Genomic DNA, 19,072 nt, shown 5'->3' with positions numbered 1-19,072 from the left:
CAATTGTTGCACATTTTAAATTGTATGATTTCCCATCACTACAGTTCGACCTTTCTCTACACGCCAAGTCATAGAAAAAAACCAGAGGTAGATACGCGTCTGCTGTTCACAGACAATCTTCTGCCATAGACCTTATGTTTTAGAGTCGTGAACAGTGGATTTATGTAAAACGGTTCCTACTCAGAATTTACACATCACAGCTTATTATTTTTTTATTTGATAGGTTCATGGTCACAAGGCTTGGATTACTTCCGGTTAGATGGCTCCACCTCTTGTGAAAACAGAGAAATCTGGTGTAAGGCTTTCAATAGGGAAGACAATCCGAGAGCAAGGTAAGACTTTATAAAATAATTACTTATTTTATTTAACAACATCTTAAATTCTTCATTATCATTAGTTTTGACCGCGTCAATACAACACCCCCCGATAACAATGTTAAAATGAAAAAAAACTACATATTCATTTCAAAACATCATTCATGCTTTGTATGAGATAAAGTTTTCAGACAAGTTTTCAAGTAAAATGTTAGGTATAAATATAGTTCATTTGCATTATACAGATGTCGATGTAATTAATTTGGCGTACAATTCAAAAAGGAACCTGATTTTAAAATTTCCATGAATTTATCACAGTTATCTTTTTTTTTTTGTTATATTCTTTTATAAAGATGCTTATTTTGTTCATTTATTTGTCATTTTCTTTTTATTTATTTACTGTGGAAAAACACAAGGTATTATTAATATACAGCAAAAAAAAATTATATCACCAATGAGGAAGTTCTGTGGTTTTTAAAAAAAATAAACAATTTAATAGACTATTAAACTAAACAAAAAAAAATATTGTATTATCTTTTTTTGCATAATGATTTTTTAAAGTTTTGTATTTCTGAAATTACTCCGCGTGTTTACCGGAGATCTTTCACAACTCTCTTATCATTGGTTTTGCGCGTAAGATAACATTTTTTGTATCCAATTTCCCCTAGGGCTGAACTTCCTCATTACAAGTTTCTCAGTTTTGTTTATGATGCATATAAAAGAAAGAAGAAAAAAATAATATTTAAAGAAAGTTATAGTGAATGTATGAAAAATCCAATATAAAAAATCAAATTTTCCAATAAAAAACAGTAGTTTGTATAGTTTATTACCTATTGAGTAGCTAGATTAGCAAGATTACAATTGAAAGATGATTGGCCCTGTGGAGGTTAAAAATGTTAAATAAACCTGTTTTGGTACAAATTAAAAATTATAATTCCAAACTTTAGACTTTTCCTGATCTCAACCCGCGCCGGTGGCTTGGGTATTAACTTAGTAGCCGCTAATAGGGTGGTCATATTCGACATGTCCTGGAACCCCTCCCACGATGTCCAGAGCATCTTCAGGGTATACCGGTTTGGCCAGAAGAAACCGTGCTATATTTACCGCTTCCTTGCATTAGTAAGTGAACACCAACTTATTTTGTTCAATTCAGTAAAACATAAAATAAATTATAAAATGAACTGTACCTTATTTAGAATAAATGTGAAAGTATACATTGATATCACAATATCTGTTTAACCAAAGCTCTTGTGAATGCTTAGACAGATGTCGCTTTCTACATGTCTTTTCAAACACAAAACTCATTTAAAATAATAAATATTTAGGGATTGTATTTGTTGATTCAAGATACGATAAACTGTGTGTACATGCGAATGACGGTCTGTGCTTTCTTTTTGCTTGTATGTTAGGATGCAAATGGCGGTCTGAACCTTTTTGGGGCTCGTATGTTAACGTGGGAACGGCGGTCTGAGCCCTTCTTAGGGCTCGCATGTTAAGATGCAAATGATGTCTGAGCCGTCTTAGGGCTCGCATGTTAAAATGTGAATAGCACGGATCATATAATTGATTATCAACTCCAGGGTACCATGGAAGAGAAGATCTACGAACGGCAAGTAACAAAACAAGCTATCTCCAAGCGCGTGATAGACGAGCAACAGATCGACCGGCATTACACAGAAAGTGACTTGGCGGAGCTGTACATCTTCTGCCCCGTGCCCGAGGGTACCCGCGAGGTTCCCAAGCTGCCCAAGGACAGGCTGTTCGCGGACTTGCTGCAGCAGCACGACAAGGTCATCTACAAGTTCCACGAGCACGACTCCCTGCTTGAGAACAAGGAGGAAGAGACCCTGACGGAGGAGGAGAGGAAGGCGGCATGGGAGGATTACGAGAATGAGAAGACCAGACCTCCGCCTACTCTCGGTGGTAAGTTTTTTAAAATATATTATTTCATTTTTTTAAACTTTTCACACTCCCAGAAGTACACTGTCGTAAGTCTAAATTTGGCGGTTTTGAGTTATGAATGCAGTTTAACTACATTTTATTTCTCTTAGGAGAACACTAGCATATCTATGAAAAAAAATGCGAAATATACCACAAACTTAAGTATTATTTTAAATCAAAGCTATAACCTTCTTCCACCTTCTATTAAAACAATTAGAAATGAGAAAATGTTAAAAATGGCTATAAAAAAATGGATAGTGGAGCTGGGTAGAAGTAAAATGAATTGTCTCATTCTCCCAAACCAATATTGAATAAACTGCTCCACAGATGTATAGTTTATGTTATGTTTTTTTAATTTTATTGTACGTTTGATAATTCAAATAATATAGGTGTACACAAATCAAATATAAACTTAAATACGTAGTGTTTAAAACTTTCTGAACATTTTGTCAAGTATCTCTGTATATTAAATCTTCTTTGTTTATTCTCGCAATATTTCAAAAAAGCATATTGTTAAGTGTCCTCGGCACGGGTAACCCCAGTGAGGTCACATTATTTTATTATTTATCTTTGTTTATAATGGAAAAAAATGAATAAATAAATAAATTGAGTAAAATAATTGAATCCTATTTCCTTTAGCACTAAAATTTCTCATTGCAGATTATTCTTAAATAACTCAAATCTACTTTTGCACTTCATCTATTGTAATATCACTGCATGATTGATTTTTTATTGAATGCTTTTTGCAGGTTCTAATTGGCTGCAAGGATTACAGCAACAGCATCAACAGCAGCAAATGACCATGAATGCCCTGAGTGCGGTTCTTCGTCAAGATTACCCATCACTCACTGAGCAGCAAATCGCCACTATGATTCCGGCCATCCTACAGCAGATGTATACCAATGGCGATGCTGCCGTGAGTCCAACAATTATTTTTATTTAAAGTAGGGAAGCTTCCTTCTGTTTAATATACACACAAACACATTTCTCTAATATTTCCACCAGACTGATTGGCCATTACATCACTATATATTTTAAAAATTCATATGCTAATTATATTTTAATCTGTTTAATTTCATGGTTACTGTTTGTAAAAAGATTGTCTCAATATGATTCAATTAGTCATCTAATAAAAGGTACTCACTAAAACCCAGGTCGCAGTTGCTAAGTGCATATTTTTCATGTCCACAGTGTTTTTAATTTTTCAATAACTTATAAATATTTTTAGTAATTTTTAAAAAAATAACAATTTGTTCATATTCATCTTCTGTCCTATGATAAATTAAAATATTTTTTGAGTTTGTGTTTATTTTTACAAACTGAAAAAAGTGGTAGTTACTACACTTTGTTTAGTAAGATTTTAGTGAAAATGTTTCGTAAGAAATTATTAACATGTAAGAAAGGTAATGCACTAAAACTGTCCAAGACATTTTCTGCAAAATTAGAAGTGGTTAATTTAAAGTCAATAGCATGACGGAAAAAAAGTATATTTATCACTTTTTAAAAACGGTCATTTTTAAATAAAACACACTAAAATCTGATGCTCTTTCATAAATATAAGGGTATATCCCTCTAGAGCTTCTTTCAAAATAGCCATGTTAAAATATGGGGTTCATCATTCTTTTCTCACTTTAAGCTATGTGACTGAAGGAATTATGTATTTGCATGTCCTGTACAGTTTAGAAAATGACAGATATACACTTTTGCTATCCCACTACCGACATATTCATTCATTTTAACACATGCCTTCTCTGAAATTGAACCAGTTCAATTGTGCTTATGAAATTAAATACATTATTGTATATAACTACCCATTTGTGGGTTTATGTACTGTGTGGGGTAGTGCTAACCGTGCAATCAAATAACTACAAATCCATACCTTCATTGTCACAACTCCTAAATTTAATGTACCTAAAAAGTTTTCACTTTAAATACTCCACATTTAAAAACGGTATTGACTTGTAAAACATTCGTAATTTTCCATCAATGTTACAGTTTATCCTTTTTTGCTTTGGCAAATTATATTTTTAGTTTGATTCGTGATTTAATTACCCTACACAGTAAATAATAGAAAGTACCACATGCATACAATCATCTGTTTTACATATACATTTTATATTCAAACACTTTCCCGGGACATTTTATGTTGTTTCAATTTTATTTTAATATCGAAAACATTTTTCACTTTGCAGTATGACATTTTACACATGATGTTTGTTTATAAATTTGTATACTTTAATTTTTAATTATACTTTCATCTTTGTTTAGACAATCTTGAAATATTAGACATAAATTAACCTATTAAGCACAAATATAAAAATAAAAAAATTAACTCAAGAGTCCTCTTGAAAAAATGTTCCCGTTATTGTTCATATTATCTTCTTTCTCTCCCTTCATTTCATTATTCTGTTATTTCTTACATTATTTTATACCATAAATGAAACGCAAGTGATTCTAAGTTAGTAGTCAGTAGTCAGTAACCTTGAAACCGGTCAGCATATACTCATGATTAAAATGGTTTATACATATATTTATAAATAAATTAACGTAAATACATATTTATTAACACAATAATTTTAACATTGCATCAGATTTTTTAGTTTACTGCAGTGAGAGTTTTTTTAATTATTGAAATTAGAAAAAATGAAAATTTATTTATGTTCATTAATAAAAATAATAAAGTATTAAGAAAAATACATTTATCATCTAAACTACCGAACAATGGTTTATCTTTGTTTGTTGGTTAGACGAGGATTACTAGCTAAAAGTCACATGTTTTACAAACCAGTGTAAATTATTTTTCTCATCTTTTAATTTCCTATATTTAATTCCCGTTTACATGCTCTAATAGAAAACCTTTGAAAATAATTTGAAATATTCATGAATGGATAAACATTAGCAGAGTAAATGTTACTAACTAACTCTGGTTGTTTTTCCTTAAGCTATCACAACAAATGTATCCGGGATATGATTATGGCGTAAGTTTACATGCTCATATTATATTGTATTACCACAAGTGATTTTGGATTTGCAAGGAAATTACCATTCCGTGCTCACAGATATCTCATTAAAGACCGATGGGTTCCGTACGAAATCTCTAAAGAACATAAACCTTACGACTGCAGTACAATATAAAGTAGTACACTACTTCTCGGGTGATTTCCTCGCAAATTCAAACCATCGATATCATCTGTATGTTTCTATAGATTGTGAATGCTTTGCCATCATGTTATATGACATCCATGCACGTGTCTGTAGAAACGGTTTTCCGGTGTTGTAATTTGTTTTCCGTTCTTCTCTACAGCTCATGCAGAAAATGACGGCCATGATGACCGCACAGAACATGATGGGAGCGTATAAGTATCCTGCCAATAATATGATGGGGCAGGGTATGATGGGAATGAATCCGGGTAATTTATTTATTGATATTCTCATCACTATGGATGTTTTTGTAAATGTTTATTATATCTATGTAAATGTTCGTGTTATCTATCTTTCGGTTCATATTGTCAGCTTAACTAGCAAGTACATATCGTCATCATCTTAGAACAATGACTCATGTGATTTTCTTCAACTTAACAAGAGAGCGGTTTAAATTATTTTTTTGACACTTTATGTCGCAACTTGATAAACACAAAAGTCAATTTGATACTTCGGTTAGTTACATATATATATATTTTTCAAACCTGGAATATAAAGCCTTTATTTAAACTTTTCATGATCAAATATAAAAGAAAGTCAATGTTGCATTTTTCACACATCCGTCATTGTTCTACGATCAACACGATATCTGTATTAGGACATGATCAAACCCATACTAATATTATAAATGCGAAAGTGTGTTTGTATGTTAGTGTTTTCTTCGCCTTGCAACGGAGTGATGTGATTTTTTGCATAGGGATAGCCGTAGAGCTGACAAGTCTCCAAAGCTACTTTACGTTGATTTAAATTTTTGGGCCATTTTCAACGAGTTGTAAATAACTCACTCTTAGAAAATAGGAATCAAGTTGTGGTAGAGTGGGGTTCGAACCACGGACCTCTTATCCGTGAATTCGCAATACTAGCCACGGGACCACAATCCAATACAACTTTTGATTCAATATTTGAATTGTGGTATTTTTCCTTCAGAAAAGTATTAAAGCGATTTTTTTAAATGTAAGATATTTTGGGTTCTTTTTCACATGGTAAAGATTTGGCTTGTTATACAAGATGTGCTCAGTGAAGCTGAAAATATGAAATTGTTGCAATATTAACTAAATTACAAGTAAATAAATTAAAATTAGATTAATAACAAAACAAGAACAAAAAATATGTATGATTACGCTGTTTCCCCGTGGGTGTAGGCAGAGGATAGAATGCCACATCACTCTGTCTTTGCATACATACCTCATTTCTTCTACATTTATACATCTTCTCATGCACCCACAATGATTATTCCGGTATTTGACATCTCCCTCTTCAAGTATTTGTTTAATTTAGTTGTACTCGGTCTTCCTCGTTTTCTGCATCCATCAACATTCGCATTGTAATCCTTTTAGTCGTTCTTTTTCTGTCCATTCGCTCTACATATCCAAACAGACGCAGCACTCTTTTCTTGATTTTGTCGATAATGCTTATCTCAGCTAATAAAATTATAATTCGTATTGTACTGTTTTCTTTATTTAATTGTAAAAAATATTATATTAATTTATCTACCTGAATAGAAACTAGAAGATCATTTATGATAGTCTGAATGAGAACTTTAGGGAGTGAATAATACAAATGTTTTGTAAGATTTTTGTGGGAAATGTAAAAGAAAAAATATTGTGATGAGATTGTTTTGATATGTAGATGAATAACAGAAATACCATGGCTCAACATGATTTTATCTTAAAGGCTATTTTTGCTTTTTTTTAAAATTGATATATTAAAAATGTAATGTTGATGTGTGCATGTAGGGGCTATGGGTGTCAGTGGAGCAGGAATGCGAGCTCCCATGTACCAGCAGTCCTGGCAACAACAGCAACAGATGCAACTACAGCGCTTGCAACAGCAACAAGCCGTGAGTTTTTGCTACTAGTTTTAACTGAGTAATCAAAAGTATAATAATATCAAAAAGTATCCTATGCCAAACCATTAAAAACATAAACCATCTATAAAATTATGTAAGTGAAAAATATAGCCATGATTCAGGCAGAGGAAAACTTGTCAAAATCTGGCGCTCCCCAAACACTAGATTCGGAGATCGTGCTTTTGCTGTTGCCGGCCCCTCTGCCTGGAACCAATTGCCTTCAAACTTATGAATCATCGACAGTCCCCATCAGTTCAAAACCCAACTAAGATCTCACTTCTTTAGTTTATCATACCCTCAATGAGGAAGTTCAGTGTTTTTTGTTGAATTTTTTATTTGTTAATAGACTGTTAAACTAAGTCAAAAATTATTTTTTAAAATTTTTATATATCGTATTATCGGTGCTACGATTTTTCAAAGTTTTGTATTTCTGAAATAACTCCGCGTGTAACGTCAGAGGTTCATTTCCGCTTATTCTCATTCAGTTCTTCCTATTGGTCCAGAAGCGACAAGCAGACCGGAAATCTTCCATAGCTCTCAGATCATAGGTTGATTCACATGAACCAGTGACGTCATTTAAAGTAGTGCGTTTTTATCAAAGTATTTTTTATTATTTTTTCTGTACATTTTCAAGAAACTTTGTCGTACAATTTAATGCTCTAATTTTTACCACGCGTAAGAAAACATTTTTTGTATCCAATTTCCCGTAGGGCTGAAGTTCCTCATTTTAAATCAGAAAATATATTAAGTCACTTAAGCTTAGTTAGAATGTACGTTTAAGTATACAATTGTTAAGCGCCCTGGTGGTGATTTTTCATAAAAATGGTGCTATATGAATCAGCCAAATATTATTATTATTATAATAAACCATTCATCAAACTCAACATCACAATAATATTTCATACCCTCAGAAGTACACTATCGTAAGTCTAAATTGGGTTGTTTTGAGTTATGAATGCAGACATTTTTTTTTCTCTTAAGAGAACACTAACATATCTCTATGTTTTTTTTAAAGCTTTTTTAGTTTAAATTTTAGTTTTTTTTTTTTAAATTGATTAAACACTGCAGTAATTATGATGCTACTACAATGCTCTTCTCATATTTTAACAGTCAAATGAATAAAAAAAAACACAAAAAATACTGGGCATTATTTATTTATTAAGGAAATCATAGTCTTTTTCATAAATACAAGGTACAAAAGAACAATTTTAAAAAGTAAGACCAATTACAGAATGCAGGAGACGGAAAAAAATAATTATATTCTAAAAAAAAATACACAAAAATTAAATAAAAGATACATAAAATGGAGCTATACAATGTCTTACACTTATTATTTATGAAAATATATATTTCTTAGTAAAACTTCACAACCAACAATAATAATATCTATATACATTAAGTTACTAGCATTAATAAATTTTGAAAATTTGTTTTTGCTCTCCTGCAAAATATTCAATATAACCATACAAATAAGAGCATGAGAATCTTGGGATTTTCGATGCAGACGATTCGGGATTTCGAGTCTAAAAATAATGGAAACGTTGAATATTGCTCTGGTGAGAAGGTCGCCATATTACAAAGCATGAATTCAGTCAGCATCAATTTTTGAATTTACAAACATTAAAAAACAATAAAAAATTAAACAACTTGCTTTTTTAATTAAAAGTATTAGTTTGATTGTTGTCAACTTTAAATTTTTTATTAGTATACGAGTACCTGGCCGAGTCATCCGATGTAATACACTATTCTACTGCGGCCAATCATAGACTAATCACAGCGCGAATTCGCCAGTACTACGAATGCATTACCAATATGCTAAAAATATCGATGACTAACATAAGCCTTGAAAATTTAAGAAAACAATGTTTACAGCATACTCTTATTTCTTTATACTGTATTTTTTTAATGTTATGTTTTGTACTTATGTTTTATGTGTATGTAAAAGTCATGTGGGCGTGAAAAATTAATAAAATAAAATAAAATACCACAGTGTACATCTAGGGGTCTGATTTATTTATTTTATATTGATCTCATTGTGGCGTTTTCTCGATAAAAATCCATAGTTAGTAATTTTGATATACAGTATCAATCAAACTTCTTTGTTTAGATTAAAATTTATTGCAACAGAGGGAAACTACTTTTGAGAAGGAATATAGAAGTCTAAGTATTTACAGGGCTTATGACCTGTCATTGGCTGGTTTAAGTGGCAACTTGTCTTGTGCCAGGGGTTAAAATATGGGAATACGTTTGAATGAAGAAAAGTCAGACTGCGTATTCTCTGAAGTCTTCAGATGTGGTGTTAGGCAAGGTGTCTTTGGATGCGTTGTGAGATGGCTATGCCAAGGAATAATGTTTTAACATTGCAGATGCAGGCTAACCTGAAGTACTACGCAGGCGGCCTCGGGAGTCGGGACATGATGGACATGGCAGCTCTGCAGCAGCAGCAGCGTGCCATGCTCATGGGGGCGGGAGGGGGCGGGGGCGTGCCGCAGAGGGGCCGACCACCCAAGGGGCCCCCCAAACAGTCCCAGGAAGTCGTGGAGCTGGACTCTGAATAGGTAACTGATCTTTTTTGCAATAGGTATGGAGCTCCGCAAAAACTATCAGATATCGAAATATGATCAAATTAATATATGGATAATTTTATTTTTATTAGGAAAATTAATTATTAAATTAAAGAATTAGATTACAAATTTTTGTTGCATGATCTCAATATCGCTACACAACTGTATTATTAAATTATTTATCAGTATTCATATTTTGATATTATGTGTTTATATTAATTACCGGGTGTGCTACAAATTTCAAAAGAAAAGATTTAATAAAAGAGATATTAGCTATTTTTCACTTGGGTCTTTTCATCACCAAGGCAATAATAATTTATAAATTGTGAATGATGTCAATATTGTGTGTAACAATACAAAACCTAACATCTCCGTGTTATTTACATAGTAGATAATTTATGTTTGCTTTATTTTGTTTCAGGTAATTGAATAGAAGATATGGATACAGAATATAAAGATAGATAATATAGAGGCAATGGTTGAAAGTGGAGAGATGCTCTCTAACTCTTAATGTGTGGTGCGAATTTTATTTCTTTTCTTTATTTTTTTACAGTGTAGATTAAACATTTACATATTAATCTAAGATTAAACTTAATTATAAGCTACTACTAAATTTAGACTACGTATTAAATGTAAGATTCATTTCCAACAGTATTAGAGAATTACAAATTCTAGTAGAAACAGGATAATAAACCATATCACCCTTATTGTTATTCAATTATTATTCCTGTGTGTTTTAGTTTAAATGGTATAATTATCGAGAGAATCTCAAATATATTTTAATGTAGAATATTAGCTACAAAAATCAGGGGTGTAAGTCTACTAAATGCTCTCTCACGTATAACACAATATATAAGTTATATAAATACTGCTATGTATGTATTTCTTTTTATATCTACTGGGTATTTGTGGAAAAAACACCTCTTGAGAATTAGACAATCTATTTGACATTAATTTTTATGAGCCTCAAGAATTTCATTTGCTTTAAACAAAAACACAGGTTTTGTTAAAGTAATTTTAATGTTTCGTGCAGGATTTGCATAATATTTTAGTATTTATTAATCTTTTGTTTTGGGAAAATTGATAATTTTTATGAGTTGTAGACGATCCTGGTACATATTGTTCTGTTATAGAGCAATGCTAAGTTCCCTATTCAAATTGGATTTTAATTTACTTTATTATTTTGACCTTAAAATTAATTTTAAATAAACATATTTCTTTTTTTTTTATATTTTGAATCGCAGTCGTGTTCGACTGCCGAGAAAATCATTATCTAATCAATTATGTGAGCATTCCCTTTCCGTATATAATCAGCGAGTTGCAAACTCTATTGGAAATCTTTATTTGAATTATTGGGTCTTACTATCTCATTATCTAATTTTTAATGTAAATATATGTATTTAGAATGTAAACAATTGTGAGAACGAAGTTCCTGTCTATTTATACTTTTTATTGAAATATATTCATTCTTGTTCGTATATTTTCCTTGTTGAGTTATTTTTATTTTTTGATGGCAATTAAACTTCATTATTTTGGAATATAAAACAATTTAGTATTGAAAAGTCTAACTTTCTATCTTCACTAGCATTTCAGCTTTGTTTTAGCAATGGCAGTCTTTAAATTATTAAGTGAGTAGAAGGAATGAAACTCGATACCACGTGTAATGATCCTATTGCTATTAGAAAATCTTTACTTAATGTAATTGTGGAAAAGGCATGTTGTGTGTGTTTATTTTTAAATGTATACTGTCATTTATTTGTCCAGAGAATTTATTAGATATCATTTTATAAATCTGATAAAATCTTACTAAAAAAACAGTAATTGAACTCTGCTTTTTTATTTTATTGAATTGAGGCGGCTGATTATGTTCTGTGATTTCTTTTACGTAGCCAATATTAAATATAACTTTATGCTCATCATTTGTTAGTGATGCTATCTGATTGAAATTCTTTATTTACTTTCTCTTTGAAGTTTTAATCGTAAATGTTTTAATTAATGTCTATAAAAAAAAACAAATGTGCCAATCGAGCCTTGTAGTAGCACAGTACACTATTTTCTCATCAAAATTTATAATACTTATCGTTATATACTTGTGTATAAACATTGCTCATGTTATCTATACACAACGCACAATTCAAAAAAAATGTTAATACATTTGGGAGTAATTGGAATAATTCACTTAGCGGAAAACATATCAATTATGGAATAGAAAGATAAATATTTCGCCAGTGAATATGTAAACTTGACTTATTTTGTTATATTTATTAAGGTTATTTATAATTTAATGTTTGTATACGACTTAGCTTACATTAGTGCTAATTTTTTAAGCATTGCTTTACTTTCAGTTGTTGAATTTTTGGTAAAATAATATTCACAAAAATAATATTTAACACAAAAACCAAGTATAATAAATTGTCACTTATAAATACCATATAACTTAATTAAACTAAAGTAAAATATGTTTATCACTGTAATTAATGTGTTTGGCATAATATACTTAAGTTGAAACACAAGGTTATTCTAGAAAGAACGGGAGAATTGTTCCGTGTAATGAGAGATTATGGAGAATGGATAGAACAACTTTACTGATTTAGATTAAGTGTAGGATGCTATACAAGCATACATGTGATGTTATTATTCAAGTAGGGTAAACATTGTATTATAATTTATTCATATATCAAATAAAGAAATACCAATTATGAAAATAATACACGTTTTAATTATTTGCTCCCGCATTACCGACTATAGACCAACAGTTCAGTATTTGATGCGATCCAATATAAATGCGAAGGAAACAAAAACATTTATATAATAAATTAATAACATATTACAACAGAGATGAAGAACATTTAAGAGAAGGTAAAATAGAAGTCTAGGTATCTACAGGGCTTATGACCTGTCAATGGCTAGTTTAAGGTGGTCCTGGTCCATGAAGAAGTATAGAAATTGAAAAAATAAAATTTTCAGGCGTTGCCTAGTATGTAGGTGAAATAATTCAATTAGATGAATCTCACCCCCATAAATAAAGGTTTCAGCTCTTTAACTTCACAAACATCAATAGATGAAAGAATTGAAGGAATATAGATGTTCAAATATGGGCAGAATGGTGAATGTTACACAGTGTGTAAAGTGGCCACTTAAACCAGCCATTGACAGGTCATAAGCCCTGTAGATGCCTAGACTTCTATATTACCTTCTCTTAAATGTTCTTCATCTCTGTTGTAATATGTTAATATAAACAGCTCCCCAGGGAGTTGAATCCAGTCCTTGTCTACAAAAATTTGGACAAACTCAAAATATTGTTAATAAATTAATACTCATTACAATTTTAGCAATATTCTTATTCAAAATAGATTGGAGACATTTTTCAATTTTTTTCATTAACATTTTCCATAACTGTGTTTTTGGTAAATGAAATGGGCGGTCAAAATAATAAGATTTCTATTACTGTAGAACAGTACTAAAGGGAAAAAAAAATAAATTACAAGCCCATTATTTTGAATGTGACATTAAGAGGATATGCGGCAGGAGAGCGGTTGATGCATAAGTATTTGAGTATAGTTTTTCTGTCACTTGCAGATGCCTCCCTTAATACTGTGCAAAAAACACAACTGCATTTCGGACTGATTACGCCTAACTAAGATCGAGTGCTCGTATTCAGGGTTTTCTGCACCCCAAAACTGATACGATTTATTTAAAAAAAGTGTAAGAATTAAATTTTCTGTGTCTTGCAATTTTCAAAAATATTTTATTTAATTTGTGTACTGTATGACCAAAGATGGCAGATTAAACTAAGCGTTTTTAATGGTTTTTGGATAGCCTTAGCTCCTATAAAAAGCAGTTTATTAAATAAAATAAGAACATGTCAATGGTAAATAGCTAAAGTAGTATGTAAAAAAATCATAGCTCTAGTGTCACAATCCAAAGAGAAAATACAGTAATATGATTGTGTAAATAATTCAGAATGCGCATCCTCTTAAGTCCTATGGTGCAGTGTGTGGTATGTGATAGGTAAGCTGTGTTTGGATGTGATGCGAGATGGCTATGTCAATGAATAATGTTCCATGATTGTAGATACAGGCTATTCTGAAGTACTACACGGAAAATACGGACATATTTGTATGAAGAAAATCGGGTTGTGGTCCCATGGCTAGTGTTGCTGACTCACGGATCAGGAGTCCGAGGTTCAAACCCCAACTTTATTTCCATTTTCTAATAGAGCTATTTATAACTCCTTGAAAATGGTTCCAAAATTTAAATATTTGAGTAAATCATAAGAACGCAAATATTTATTTTTATTAAAAAATAATAATATTAAGTCAGACCGCACGCATCCTCTAAAGTCACATCTGAATGTTGCAAATGTTTTGATGTTATAAATACATATATATGTACAAAATATACAGAAAAGGTTAGCCAAACGTAGATTTCATTTTCATACTTACTCATTTTCAATACATTTATGTTAACATCATTATCCCCTTTCCGCACCTAATGGTACATAGGGCACTGCATTGGTAAACCAATCGAAGAATATTTTGATCATTTTTTGTTACATGAAGGTAAGATGATCAGTCTTGCGCTTCAGGTATCAGTCCAGGGACTATGAAGTATTCTAGTGTGAAAACACCCTTTTAAATAAATATTTTAAATCAACCATGTCAGGAATGAGACCTGAGACCTCTTGCATGGTAGGCAGATGCGCTGTCTGTTACACCATGAGGCCGACATTTATATACATAGGTAAAAAATCATCAACTAATTTCACATTCAAAATACAGGGCTCTTAAGACAAGGACTGGTGTAAAGTGGCCATTTAAACCAGCCAATGACAGGTCATAGCCCTGTAGACTTCTGTATTACCTTCTCTAAAATGTTCTCCATCTCGGTTGTAATAGTTAATGAAAGATTTTTAATTTTAAAAAGTTTTAATCAAAGGTTCAATTTAGGTATTCAAATCACTTTTAATCTTATTTCACAGTATACAGTTAATTTTTACACTTACATAGCTTAACCAAAAAATATAAATTATGAATACTTTCAGATTATTTTTGATAAGCGTGACTTTTCATTGAGATTGTTCATTATTCTATCATTGATGTGATTTTGATGCATATTCTTTAACAATTATTTACAATGACAAATATAATATTATCATGAGGAAAAGTTTATTGTGCATGGCAGTCCAGTTTTAAGTCCCATTACAGTTTGAATAATAAGATGAATTCGTCGTGATAAATTGTCAACATCTGGCTTCAAAAGTAAATTACCATTCAAAAGTTGGAGTTTATATTCACGTTTAATTGCAGTGATCTGATCAAAGGGCACAGCCATATCCAGAGTAGGTAAACCACTTCCATTAATAAGAATAGTCCTACCGGGTCGCAGGTCGCAATCACACTGCGTAAGAATTTCTTTAGTCCATTCTATACATTGTATCATCGAGGTATCCATGCAGACAATGACAAAATCTATAGATATAGGTCCAATTTTACTCAGTTGATCCAATATAGAACTTATATTATTACTGGTGTGCACGGATAATTGCCATCGGTTATTCAATTGCTGATGGACATGATATAAAGTTTTCGACAATGACTCTGTAAATAACTTATTTGGAGAAACAATTAGTATGGAAAAATTATGTCTGGAGCAACTAGGTCCAATCCAGGGCAAAACGTCGAACAAGCTCATCGTAAACAAATATTTTTAGAAGCAATATTGTTTAAAATACAATTTCACGCTTCGCGGAGATTTGTTTACCGTTAAAAAACGACAGCGAATTGGTTCGAGACTTGGAGCACAACAATAGTTTGAAGTTTTGGAGTTTGAATCAGTTGTGGTTTGAATCGTTTGAAGTTTGAATGTTATAATCATAGATAAAATATATAATTTACTGAATGTTTGTGTAAAATATTGAAAACCGTAGATAAATCGCATTATTTAGATACACTAACAAGTAGGTACTAAAAACGTATAACAAAAAGGGTAACCATCGTGCAATGTGGTCAATAAAATAAATAGTAAATTAAATTGTGATTGGGTGAATGGGTATTTATTTTATTTTATATATGCATGGCTTCGAGATAATATTTAAGTCCCAAAACTTTGTGCGGTTAAGGGGGAGACACACATACTTTGAAATTTCTCAATTGGGCGATCTAGCAGCAAAAATATAAGCTTTCAGAATTAACCCAAAAATGAAACCATTTTATGGTCATTCTAGTTTGGCTGTGTTTTCAAAAAAGTCTCTGAAGTCACCACTGAGGTCACAATGGAGGAGTACCATGTACCGTGCTGGACAAAAAAAAACATGGTAACCAACCCATCTGAAAAAAAAACCTTTGAATTTTTTTTTCAAATAAACTGAACACACGATAATTGCCAGTTCACCGAATGTTTTCCAAGCCTAAACGTAAGAAAAAAGCATCCAAGACATGTTTTTACATATAAATATATGTAGAAATATACTGAAATAAATATAAATTTACCAAAAAACATTAATAAAGTTACATAATACATCTCACTGCGAATATCATAAACTGACATTATTGAATAATTTTATTTTCGCTGAATTTAAATAAACATTGCTAGAATTTTACCACTCCATGCGCTTTGTAGGGGAAAGACGTTTGGTAATATTATTATTTATATTCGTAAATTCTCTAACTAAATCTATCCTTCAACTTCTTCCATTGAATAATAAAACTTCCAACTATAAATGTGTAGTGTAATAACAAAGACGGGCATTTGTTGATTTGTCAAGCTAGCACAACTGTTTTTTACTGAGGTAGGTAGACTGTGGCTAATTTTTTGCTTTTAAACAAACGAAGCTGATTTGGTATTTTTATGTCACAATCAGAAATGACAGGTTAATAGCCACGTCACCCAAATGCCGGGCTTTTATTGGTTAATTGACAGATAAGTGATTTTTTAAATCAACAATGTTTGAGCATGTCCAAATGCTTGCAGACTGGCTGGATTTTCTCCCTAGGGGGTTATTCATATTTAAATTAATTCAGAGGGGAATTTGCAAGTCTAGGCATGTACAGAGCTTATGACCTGTCATTGGCTGGTTTAAGTGGCCACTTAAACCGTGTTTATGAATTCAATTTCAATTCAATTCAATTCATTTATTTTAATATAACATATACATTACAAACATACATTTAACACGTACATATTATAAAAAAGAAAAAAATACACGAAAGAGATTCATGTCAAAGTAGTAGGAGAATCCTGCTCCGGAAAACCCCTTCGGATACATGGAACAGATCAATATCCAGAGCGATGTTGTTTAGCATAGCGGTAGCTCTTCCAACAGGCATAACCATCGGCAGGTTGGTCCTGTATATCGGAATATGAAACAATCTATGCTGACGCTGTCTTAAGTAATTATCAGGAACATACAAACCAATGCTCATAATAATCTCAGGATTTTCGACGATACCGCGCAACAATCGATAAAAGTGTGTAGGCAAATACACATTCCTTCTAGTCTTTAAACTGTTGTATCCAAGCATACCCTGGAGAAACTCGGTCGAATAGAGCCAAGGACCCGAACTCTCTCATGTAGAGATATCTCAGAAACTTCTTTTGGATTTTCTCTATCATAAGAGAGTACTTCAGTTCATGTAGCCCCCAAATCATCGAGCCACTCTCGAGTCTACTTCGCACCAAGGAGTTGTAAAGAGTTCTCAGTACGCGGGTATTTTCAAAAACCTTGGCAGTACGCAGAACGAATCCCAACATCTTCAATGCATTACCACTGATTGTGTACCATTATTGTATTGCCCTTGTTTGTCTTTGCTACATAGTTTTATGTTCTTTTTGTTCAGTTTCTTGCATATACTCGTATGTTTCTTCGTGTAACTGTTGTAATTGACTTAGGCCGTATCCATGATAAATAAATTAACATGTTCATCTTTAATATTGTAATAGACGCGGCGGATCACACTGTTTTTCGTAGCAATCGCGCCAGTCACAAAAACTGTATACTTTAGGGGCAGGTGTCACCGCAGAATGGTCGGTTGTAGGGCAGTCGCGGCTGGCGAACTATAAGCTCCGAGGAAGGTATCGCTGCCTACAGATCCCTTGCGGGGTATTTTACGCAATACCTAATAAGGTAACACTGGCGGCCGCAATCCTGAAGCAGGCAGCTGGTTTGTAAGGCCGGTATCGCTCCGTCGGCTGGAACGGCGGGTGTGTTCCGGGGAAGTAGCCAAGGGTCCAAATTATCCGTGGTCTAAAATCCAATCCAGAGAGTATCCGAGTTCCAAGTCCAGGGGGTAGCGGTGGTCGAATATTCCAGGTGGCGGCGAGGTCCGGTTGAAGCGAAGTCGGGAAGCAGGAAGACGAAGTGGAGAGTAAAAGCCCTTAGTGTTGACGAATGACTGATTAATTATTTGCCCGTCGGGCGTATATATACAACATATTTCACCGTGCGGTGGCGCTGCTAGACCAATAGCAGGTGGTACTAGGTTGGCCAATTACGCGGCGAGAGAGATAGCGAGCGCATTCGCCCACTCTATCGGTCTCTCTCGCGCCACGTATAAGGACGCCCTCCTCCCACTACCCGGCCACAGTTCCTTGCTGACCGCGCAGCGATTAACATTCAAAGAGAAATGTAAAAAAATATATATATATGAAAGTAAATAACATAGTAGGCAGTCAATAATATTTTATGAAATAATTTAATCCTTTATATTCTATACATGCTTCAGTATGGCGATCACCACCCCCGAAAGTGACAAATTAATGCTAGTCTTTATTGAAAAGGTAGTACCTCGCATACCCTATTTTTAAAATATATCGAAAGTCCCCAGGAAGGGCCGCTACGTTTTCATAAGACGCGTTACGTCTGCAACAAATATATTATTTTAGCATACATTCGTCGGAGGGATCGTATTCGGACAGAATTCAGCTTACTTTCATCTTTGTTTTTCCAATTCCATACCTCACTCTAATGCATAAAGGTCGGCACCAGGACTCCATTGTAAACTGCCGAGTTTGCCTCCTGCGACAAACATTTATTTACTGGTCGATTAACTAGAGCTGGCGCGTTAGTAAAACTTACACAAACACATTTAAAACCTACAAGTAGATTTAAAAAAGGTTACACTAAATTTTAACCAAATGTGCCATATATTTTTTTATGATCCGTGTTGGATGTTGTGTATATGAAAAAAATATATAATAGGTTA

At 32.6% G+C, this 19,072-nt stretch overlaps 2 protein-coding genes across 4 annotated transcripts in view; one reads left to right on the top strand and one right to left on the bottom strand.

Annotated features, from left to right (window-relative positions):
- Positions 1 to 12,577, top strand: part of LOC148276132 (chromatin remodeler ATRX homolog) — a 40,501-nt gene extending 27,924 nt beyond the window's left edge. For 2 of the 3 annotated variants that reach the window (XM_088234694.1, XM_088234692.1), the window contains exons 19-27: positions 224 to 332; positions 1,262 to 1,433; positions 1,895 to 2,237; positions 3,005 to 3,171; positions 5,198 to 5,233; positions 5,560 to 5,665; positions 7,193 to 7,296; positions 9,672 to 9,863; positions 10,291 to 12,577. In XM_088234694.1, coding sequence (XP_088090820.1) covers positions 224 to 332; positions 1,262 to 1,433; positions 1,895 to 2,237; positions 3,005 to 3,171; positions 5,198 to 5,233; positions 5,560 to 5,665; positions 7,193 to 7,296; positions 9,672 to 9,863 — 1,229 coding nt within the window. In that variant the 3' untranslated portion in view covers positions 10,291 to 12,577. The remainder of the gene's footprint in view (positions 1 to 223; positions 333 to 1,261; positions 1,434 to 1,894; positions 2,238 to 3,004; positions 3,172 to 5,197; positions 5,234 to 5,559; positions 5,666 to 7,192; positions 7,297 to 9,671; positions 9,864 to 10,290) is intronic. The other variant, XM_088234693.1, reaches the window with a different exon arrangement.
- Positions 12,578 to 14,778: 2,201 nt separating this feature from the next.
- LOC148276131 (uncharacterized) lies at positions 14,779 to 15,726 on the bottom strand. The gene has a single exon (XM_088234719.1). It carries the CDS (start codon positions 15,561 to 15,563, stop codon positions 15,024 to 15,026), a length of 540 nt encoding a protein of 179 aa, XP_088090845.1. The 5' UTR covers positions 15,564 to 15,726; the 3' UTR covers positions 14,779 to 15,023.
- Between the last annotated feature and the right edge of the window lie 3,346 nt (positions 15,727 to 19,072).

The sequence above is a fragment of the Micrasema longulum genome, unplaced genomic scaffold, assembly GCF_059751315.1.
Source record: "Micrasema longulum isolate JH-2025_06_02 unplaced genomic scaffold, ASM5975131v1 h1tg001268l, whole genome shotgun sequence".
NCBI lineage: Eukaryota > Metazoa > Arthropoda > Insecta > Trichoptera > Brachycentridae > Micrasema > Micrasema longulum.
Note: the sequence above shows the minus strand (reverse complement) of the source record. Positions and strands in the feature narration are given on the sequence as shown.

Coding starts and splice junctions, on each gene's coding strand:
- LOC148276131 (XM_088234719.1), bottom strand. CDS start 15,563: ATGAGCTTGTTCGACGTTTTGCCCTGGATTGGACCTAGTTGCTCCAGA.